We start from the raw sequence: 10,084 nt of genomic DNA on the forward strand, positions 1-10,084 counted from the left end.
ACACTCTTCGATGGGTAAAAAACTGGCTGGACGGCCGAGCCCAGAGAGTTGTGGTGAACAGAGTTAAATCCAGTTGGCGGCCGGTCACGAGCAGTGTTCCCCAGGGCTCAGTTTTGGGGCCGGTCCTGTTCAATGTCTTCATCAACGATCTGGATGAGGGGATCATGAGAAAAAAAAAAACCGTGTTACCCCACATTCCAAACCTTGAAATACCAATGTTGTCTCTTTGCTTCTGGTATGTCTGATGTAGAACGGGAGCTGCATTTTACTTTCCTGAATTAAATAACTGAGGCTTTGTTTTAGTCTCCTTGATTTTGCAAATTAACTTTCAAAAATAAGAGTAGGCCATCTCTGCTAGGTCTTCTTTATAGTGATATATTCCGGACTCATAACTGATGAGAAGTAGATAGTGATCATTTTAATCTGTTGCAAATATAATCTGAACAAACTTTTATGAACTACAAACTAATTTGAAGAGGTAACAACCAATACAACATTAAATTTTCTATACTGTGGTTCTTGCATTTAATCATTATTTGTTAATTTGTTTGGAGAAATGACATACCTCTGCTAACATTGTGAAATAAACTTTTACAGTTCAAGTGTTCAGCTTAATTATTGAGCAACTTTAATTCTGAGTGGGTTTATAGAGTTTTCTGTCTATTTTTGTCGTATAGTGTGTCAATTAAGCCTGTTATGTACCTCTTGTTGGCGTGAATTGTATGTAGTAACTGTAATGTAGTGAAATGTACTAAATGTACATTGTTGAAATGTAATAAAACTGAACAAAAGTCAAATAAATGAAAGAAACGTAGTTTCAATGGGACTACTAATATTTGCAATATTCAATGAAATCCACTCTTCACTGTGTGTGTGTAGGCTATATATATGTACATGCTTAACTTCTGTGGGAGTTTTAGTTGAATGTCAAATGATTTGGCGTATAGTTGAGAATGAAATTGTTTTCGCTGTACTCACTAGCATTCACAAATATATTTGAATATATATCTTCTAGAATGCAGATCAATTCCTGAAAAAAGAAGGCATCTGTGTTTACACTGTGGTTTTTAAACTCCTTTGATTTGAAAAGTTTCATTGTAAAATCTGATCTCCAGGTCTGCGTGGTTCCAGAGCTTTACTTATTTGCCTTGGTGACTAATACAAGTGCTACTTCTGTTTATACTGCAGAATCAACAGTACTCTGAGAGAGTAAACTAATTTTTTTCCTTTTGAGGAAGAGAAAAAAAATTCTACTTGCCATGCCAGTTTGTGCCTGGGCAAACACAGTTTAGTAGGATGATTTTAGCAAAGGCGTCATAAAGAGTGTAATTTTGCCATGAAGGTTTTCAGGATCATAAGGTGTAGGAAGAGATGTCCCCACTCTGTTTTGCGTGTTTTTAAATTCCATTGTATTTAAGGTGTAGCTCTTTGGTTAGTTGGTTGTTTTTTTTTTTTTTTTTTAAATGGAACTCACTTTATACAAAAATTGGTAGTGACATGTAGCATCTTCTATAGCAGTTTTGAAAATGAAAAGCACATTTTTTTAATGGTACAGTGGAACAGTAGCTCAAAGATGTCAGTTGCTACTTAAACTGTTTTGGCTTTTTTTGGACTTGATTATTAGGATGATTTATATGCTTGATTATGATAAACTAATGTTCTTTTAAGTGTTTAATTCAAAGGGGATTTGTGTTATTGCAGACTACAATAGGCCTTATCAGCTTCAAGCAGGTGAGTCTTTACTGCATGATCTAATTCACAGCTCTGAACATTCAAAACCAGTGGCAGGTTTGTGTATCTTCTCATGTTTAGGCAGATGGAAGTGGGGAAGACAAATGCACTGATAGTGTGTTTTATGCTTCAGTGAAGTGATAAATTCATCTTATTAATTCTCAATATTTATTCTGAGACTACAGTGTATTTTTTTAAAAAGTCATAAATGCAGTATTATTCTTTCAGGAACAAAGTGTCGTTTGTCCATTTGACAGGGTTGGCTTAGGTTTTTAAGCCTTGCTTAGAGAGAAATCTTGTAGCTATGCTAATTAGGGCAACTAAAATATTTTTTGATGTATGTGTCACTGGGAATGGAGGTAGCAGAAGTTTTTGTCGTATTTTTTGTTTTCCATCTTTCCATCTTTCCCTTTTTCCATCTGTAGAAGATTATACATATTTCTATGTGAATAGAGAAAGATAACAACTTTAATGAGGGAAAACTTACTAAGCTACCTGTTTGTAGTTTTGCATATGCGTTATTATATTTTAAAACACTTCTAAAAGCTTAATTGTCTGTGGTTTCCATGGCATTTGTGTGTATATTCACAGATAAAATGTGAGTGGGTGCATCAAAACTGCAGATTCTTTTGTCAGATAGCTGTTTCTGGTTTTGAACAAGAGCTTAGTTTTTATCTTAATTGTCAAATGCACAATTTTAAGTCTTCAAATAGCATATTCAAGTACAAAATTATCTAATTAAATATTTATACTACTAATAATTTGAGAATTAAAATAAAAAACTATGTTATGCATTGCTCTACGGAAATCTAAGATTTTTGACAGCTATCTACTAAGCTTTTTGTTTCTAAATGCAAGTTGTTAATGGAAAACATGTTTAATGACTGTACAAATTTGTGTTCATGTCTTACTGGCTTTCAAAATTTTAATACATGAAGAAAAAAAATTCCTCATTTAAGTTAGCTGCAATTTCATCTAGAAAGATACTTTCAAAATAGAATAGTACAAAAAGTTACAAATCTGCTTGCAAAGACAACAGATCTGCACTTTAATTAATATTCTTGTCATATTCACCAAGTGAATATAAAACTGCTGAATGGGGCACTTGTACATATTTTTATCCCCTTCTTCGGCTACTGACTTGGGTAATGAAGTGTAGATGTGGCTGTTACATGCCAGCTGGAAGGGAGCCAAAACAGAGATGTTGTTTGTACATGTGCAGATGTTGGCAGGATTCCCTGCACTCCTGTTGTCAAAAGATCTTTTTATTGCCACAGAGTTATAAATATATCTGTGTTACAGTATGGCATGCAGATATTTTACTAGTACTGTTTGGGATGTTCACTTCTTAATAAACCAAACTGTTCCTAGAATTTCTTGTGTGAAATGAAATTAATGTACACAATGCAGGAAGCATAATAGATGTGTTTTGAAGATCAGTGTACCATCGTGACCAATGCTGTACTTTCAAAATCAGTTTAATCCATTACATAAATCCTTGCTGCTGCTGGAAAGGAGAGGTCCTCTTAGCTCCTTTTCTGTCTTCTGCACCTGGCTATTCAGGCCTTCTCCCTTCCTTTTGTCAGTACTAGCATGATGTGGTGATGTGATGAGCTGGATGAAGCTACTGATCCAACTGAACACCAGTCCAGCAAGTACCAGCTGCATTGCTTTCCTAATGACATGAAGGAGGGGACTGAAATGAGTGTGCTTGATGGGTTGGGAGGGATGGACACCTTCGTTTCCAATGGTAGCATGTCCTTTGCCAGGTTCAACTGTTTCTGCTTGAATTTATATTTGGAATTATTGGTATTTTTACTATCTCAAAATTATATTTAAAATATTAAATAATTTTAAAACTGTAGATAAACAAATTGCAATGTTCTTAAGTGTTCCAAGCAAGGACTGCTGGAAGCTAGGTGCAAGTTAACCTGGTACTCAGCCTTCATTTTAGATATGGGCTCAAGTAGGGGTTCCATAACATTTTATTGAATGCTCCTATGGCAAGGAGCGTGCTTCCAGAGCAGAAACTTCAATCCTGAATCTTCTCTCCCTGTCTGAAAGGCCTTTAGAAAGAGGATGGAAATGAGCATGCTGTAGGTAGGTAAATTGGTTTGCTGGGCTGGAGACTCTCCAGTTCTGTGCTGGAGATTTAAAGTGAGAGCCATATGGATTGTTAAAGTGATGTTCTCCAGTATCAGCAGCATGGAAATGGAAAGGAATGCCCAAACCTTTTCTTTACCTTTTTTTTGGGGGGTGGAGGAAATATGGCCTGGACTCTCAATAATAACTGTTCCTTTTTCCTAGTCACCTCTGTATAGTTTTGTACTTCTTCAGATTCAGAATGGGTGAGAAAGTAATTGTAGCTGCCTATGAATTGCTGGGAGAAGTTGCACCATGGAAGCACTTGTGTTGCCCATCCATAAGAGAAGCTTTGATGTGCTTCAGTAAACCTTTTCATTAGTAGCATTTGTACTTAAAAATTCTGTAACAAAGATTCCAGTTTTGTACAGAAATAACTTAGTAGATGGACACAATCTCTCCACAGGGTTTTGTTTTTTACCTCCTGAAACCTGCAGCTGTTGTGAAATCCTGAAAATTCGATATAACCAAGAGAAACTATTGTTGCAGTGCCAAGCAAGTTTCGCTTTTTCTTCCTGTATGTTTACCAGCAGCATCTTTTAAAAGGTAGAGGAGACAACTATAAGAATTTTCCTCTTGGATATTGTTAGAGGATTCATTGATCCAATGACCTTTTGGGTCAGAGGCCAGTTTGTCTTTTTAATGAAACTTGGCTCCTGCTATGGAAGCATGCTTACACAGAAGACAACTAGTGAAATACGCAAGCAAGTTTTGTGAGTAAAGATTGGCGTGTGTATTGGTGATTTCTATTATTGCATTGACTATCGTGATCTAAGCAAATCTATTTTGTTTTTTTCAGGGCTTTTTTAATACTAAATTTGAAGTCTTAGTGTGTGAATAGAGTAGAACTTTAACTTTGCTGTTTGCATTTCAAGAATAAGTATTAGTTCTTGGGGGTAGATGTGGCTTGCAGTTCCTTGTATGTTACAGAGCTTCTAGTGTTCCTGACCAACATCAGGATTCTAACTTTGGCTTAGCGTCAGCTGATGCCTAGTGCTCAAGATAAAATGATCAAAACTTTGTTATCAAAGGGAGCACAGACATAGGTAAAATTTAGGATTGTTGTAGGGGAGGTATGGGTTATAAGGCTATGGTGATTGGGTATGTAAGCACTCGTAACTTTTCTAAATTTTTTTTTAAGTGGGATTCATACACAGATGGGTGAGTGGTGGGCACGTCTTCCCTGACTGGTCTTGTAGTTCAGATCTGTTCTACATGATGTGTTTCCTTCCAGTGTCTCTTTTCTCGATTTACCGTAAATGTTTTCTGCCATCATGGATTCCAGGAGGTATAAAGCTTCCATTCAGACTGAAACCCACCATGCCGTTCAACCCAAGTGTGGTAAAACCTTTGCTACATCATCATTGTAGAACTGATTACGATTTGCTTTTGGTGACATGATAGCAAGGTAGTGCATGAGGAAGGAGCATGCGCACGTAGTGGTATCTCCTAATTGTTAAAATTAGTGTATATTATATTCTTAGAGAGTGCTAACTTCTACGCATTTGGGGCTTCTTAATTTAATATTTTTATGGTTTCTTCCTGATGTATAGAATGGAGGATACCTTTTAAGTGCTTGTCTGTTCATATTGAAGTCTTAGGGCACATTCAGCACAACTGAAGTAGGAAAAATATGCTGGTGTGTTTTTGGTTTTGTGGGGTTTTTTTTAATTGCTTGTAGTATGTTACTACTATTCAGTCTCTTATGTTAACTTCCATGAAAGCTACTATTGGAGACAGATTTTACTTTTGAAAAATTGTTATGTGGCTGTGTGTAATAAAAACACAGAGTATGTATGTAGCAATTAATCAAGAGGTAGACTGTTAAGGAGTACTAGAGGCATAGGAAAACCTAAGCTTTCTTTTATACCTTAATCTGTTCTGTAATCCTTTCTGTGAGAGATCTTCAAGTGAGAGGATCCTCAAAGGCATCCAATCAACTGAGGAAAATGGGAAGGGGTGGTGGTGGGAAGAAGGAGGTGTCACTTTTTAAAGCTTTTTCCTTTAGGTTATTAAAAAAATTGGTTTTAATTAAAAATTTCAGATGCAAAATTATCTTGGTGGGAAGTACACTTGCATTAGTACAACAGATGTGTATAAAACACCAATAGAAAAAGATAATTGGTGGAATTGTGCATGTGTATGTGAAAATATATATCTTTCCCTTTAGTAGCCCAGCAGGGCCTCTTGCTCACATGAATATATTTTGTGTTGTTTTTGCTTTCCCTTCAAAACTTAGAAGTATATGAAATGTTGTGTTGATGGGTATTCACAGGTGCCTCTCCTAAATTTTATTGAACAGCCTTTTAAAATCTAAGCTGTTTTGTATTAATGAAAAATTTAAAAAATCTTTTTATATACAGAGTTTTCCATCTGATGAGGGTTGGCCATTCGCAAAGTACTTAGGAGCATGCGGAAGAATGGTGGCTGTCAATTATGTTGGAGAAGAGCTGTGGAGTTACTTTAATGCACCATGGGAGAAACGAGTGGATCTGGCCTGGCAATTAATGGAAATAGCTGAGCAGCTGACAAATAATGACTTTGAATTTGCACTCTACCTCCTTGATGTCAGCTTTGACAACTTTGCAGTTGGACCGAGAGATGGGAAAGTTATCATTGTAGATGCAGAAAACGTTCTGGTAGCAGACAAAAGGTTAATCAGACAGAGTAAGTCTTCTTTCTGTCCCCTCCCCTCAACCCATGTCTCTTGCTTCTTTCTCTGCAAGCACAATATTTAAAGTATGTGTAGATGCTAAATACCCATTTTGTTGGCTTTATAGCTAGACTACTAATTAATTAACAAACTAATTAGCTTTCTTCTGCAATTAGACTACTAATTAACTTGACCAATTTGTCAATTTTATGAAGCATTGAGCTTACCTGAACTTGATTTACATATGCTTTTACTCTGTAATCCTGCTTAAATGGAGAGGTGGGGGTGGGAGGAGAGGGTTTGGACATTGAACAGGTTTGTACAGATGGATGGACAGATATACAGATGGGCTGGCTGACTGACTTGTCTACCTTAGCTAAAAGAGAGAGGTTCCTTTCGTCTTTTCCAGACATCTGTAAGGACGGAAGTCTTGGCATTCTGTTTTCTGTGAATGACAAGACAGTCTTACTGCCCGCTTTGCCTTAGTTACATAGCCTGCCTCTGGTTCATTTGTTCAGGTAGGTGCTCTGTAATAATGGAACTGAAGGAATGAGTAATTTTAGTGCTGTTTCCAAATGGGAATAGTGAAAATTCATTCATCTTTCTGTCAGCTGTAAAAGCTCAAAGCAGTGTCAGCAGGAGAGATGTTTGACAAAATGGCATTACGTGGGTTTATATTCCTTTTGAGCTTATAAGGAAAACTTTACAGACCTAAGGGCTAGAGACATTGAACACGAAACCCTAGATTCTGCAGAAGTTCATGGCAGTAGGCCAAGTGATTCCAGTTTGCTTTGGGTGAATGGATTTTTTTAAGATTTGCAAATAGACTTCATATGCTGTGCTCCTGAATTAACTTTGAGACTATATTTTCTGCCCACACACTTTTCTACACGGAAGTATGATTGTTTTTTTTTTTTTTTTTTTTGTGGTGTGGGGTTTTTGGTTTTGGTGTTTGGTTTTTTTTTTTTGTATTAGATTTATTATGCGTTCTCAAGGAGCTTAGATTAAAATTACCTGAGCCTACCAACAAAATTTTTTAATTTATTGGATACCCAGTACATTTACTTTAGTACTTAGGAGCCACACAAATAAACTTTCTTTTTCTTTTCTTTCTTTTCTTTTTTTTTTTTTTTTCCTTTTTCAACCCTTAATATTACTTAAGACTTCGACTTTTGGAGCATGTCTGAATTGCTCAGTCACAAAGATGACCAAATGAATTCTGAAAAAGTTGATGCGTACATGGAATAGGAGCAAGTAGCATGTTGCAGAAGCTGAAAGTGTCATGCTTACATCTGTTGTCTATAGTTCTCAGATTAGTTTGGATCTAACTAGGATTTTGCTGCATGATTTGTAATCTAACAATTAATCAAGAACACAGAAAACGGGGACACAAGAAAGTTCTCAGACTTTGTATAAACTTGACATTTAATACTGATTTCATTAATCTCCTGGAGAGTTTCATTAAACAATCTCTGTCTAGAGTGATTAATATGCCTGTTTAGATATTTGAATATGTGCATTCTATCCAATTGAACTGTACAGTAATATCTAATTGTACTCTGTGTGGGACATAATATTTGTGTTTGCTGAAGTCCTTTTTTCCCATTCTCCTTTGCTGGCTTTTTTTCCATTTTGAGTTTGCTGTTCATTGTACAAATTTTACATCATATTTTTATAGTTTTAGCAGTCATCCTTCAGTACACTTACTTTTTTCTAGTCTGGCTTGCAATGCACCATAAATGGGTAGACCAATCATCAGCTCAGAGACTACCAAACACAGATAAATTTTTCTTTGTACATCACAGTGCTAAAAGAGATCTGCAAAACTATGAGACTCCATGATAAGGACCACTTCTCAAAGCTGACAGTAATCTAGAAACTTAAGATGAAAGTTTTCTAACAAAAAGTAGTAAGAACTCAGGAGATCTCACACTCAGTAACCTTTTACGTATTATTTTATAAGGTATTTTCTGTAAATCAGGTTTTAAGGTAAAGAAAGCTTTGTGACAAGGCCACTAGTTACACCTTCAAATTTTGATAACTTTTAAAATATAAAGAAGGGTTTATACATGTGCGTAAATTCCATTTGTTTTCTTGCATTTCTTCAAAGATTATATGTAATGCATCTGCTTTTTTATACGCACTTCTTAGTTACTACCGTGTCTAAAGTAAGAGGTTGGAAGATAATGTTTCAGAAGTTTATGGCAATTACTTTGCAGTGGTTTTTTTGTTCTTTGGTAGACCACTTGCCGGTGTAAGTTCCCAGGGCAACCGGAGAAACCAAATCTATGTTGCTAAAATAAATCATGTTGCTTGTTTGTTTTTCTCTCAACTTCAGCTGTGAATCATTCTCTTGTACTTGTTTGTGCTACATTTTTTCCTCTGGGTATGTGTGTGAATGTAGATTTCATGTTTTTAGTGTGCTGTTTTTTCTGCTTCCCTCTCTTTGCTATCTATTTTACTCTCTTTCTTTCTTTCCCTTATTTTCTGTATTGCCAGGACCATTTCAGCAGAAGGGTATATCAAACTGTCAGATGCAATCGTAGACTAGAACATTTAAGAGTTCATCTAAACAGAGTTGGTTTATAGTTTAAATATTACAGTTTGCTGTGTATTAAGCTTCTGATGGTATTCAGATGCACATATGCTCTTTCCTTCCCTCTCTCACTTTTTTTTTTTTTTACTGTCTCCTTATATTTCACAGATAAACCTGAAAACTGGGATGTATGGTATGAAAGCAAATTTGATGACTGTGATAAAGAAGCTTGTCTGTCCTTCTCAAAAGAGATTCTTTGTGCTCGTGTCACTGTGGACCACAATTATTATGCTATTTGTCAGAACCTTTTATCAAGACATGCCACATGGCGTGGCACTTCTGGAGGACTACTTCATGACCCCCCAGCTGAAATTGCCAAAGATGGCCGACTTGAGGCCTTGCTGGATGAGTGTGCCAACCCAAAGAAGCGATATGGTAGATTCCAAGCCGCAAAAGAACTGCGTGAATACCTTGCACAATTGAGTAACAATGTGAGGTAGTCCACAGTGAAAATTTTTTGCAACACTGGCTAAAACACTATTGCAAAGACACATAGAAAATGAAGTTTTGAACTTATGTATTAAAAAGAAAAAATAAAAAAAAAAGAAACTAGTTTATCAGTTTTCTAAATACCATAAAAATATAATTTTATGGTGTTATAATGTTCCTTTGCAAACAGAAAAGGTACTTACTGAATTAAAACTTGAGCTACTATTGACTCTCCTCCCTAACTATTTAAAAGGGAGTAGGTCAAAAAAGACTGTGATGGCTTAATTGACAGCTTGTGTGTCAAAGGGTACTTTACTTAAAACTGCATTAGTGTCACAGTTTTGTGAAGCTGATGTTTTTACTTGGAAAGTCAAGTTAGACTGATGGCCTGTTTTAAAGGCCTTTTTCCTGACATCATTGTCTCATTTTTGTGTTTGTTTAAACACCTTGAAATGGCATTTACATACAGGTAAATCTAGCTGTCTGCATTGTTTCAAATTTAACGGGCTTTCATGTTGATGATGTGCAGTACA

At 36.0% G+C, this 10,084-nt stretch overlaps 1 protein-coding gene across 1 annotated transcript; it reads left to right on the forward strand.

Moving 5' to 3' along the window:
• Positions 1-6,239: 6,239 nt before the first annotated feature.
• Positions 6,240-9,574, forward strand: LOC104076994 (chromosome unknown open reading frame, human C3orf58). The gene is made up of 2 exons (XM_009578048.1): positions 6,240-6,540; positions 9,231-9,574. Exons 1-2 carry the CDS (start codon positions 6,294-6,296, stop codon positions 9,560-9,562), a joined length of 579 nt encoding a protein of 192 aa, XP_009576343.1. The 5' UTR covers positions 6,240-6,293; the 3' UTR covers positions 9,563-9,574.
• The last annotated feature ends 510 nt before the right edge of the window (positions 9,575-10,084 follow it).

This window comes from Fulmarus glacialis, unplaced genomic scaffold (genome assembly GCF_000690835.1).
Source record: "Fulmarus glacialis isolate BGI_N327 unplaced genomic scaffold, ASM69083v1 scaffold33865, whole genome shotgun sequence".
Lineage (NCBI taxonomy): Eukaryota > Metazoa > Chordata > Aves > Procellariiformes > Procellariidae > Fulmarus > Fulmarus glacialis.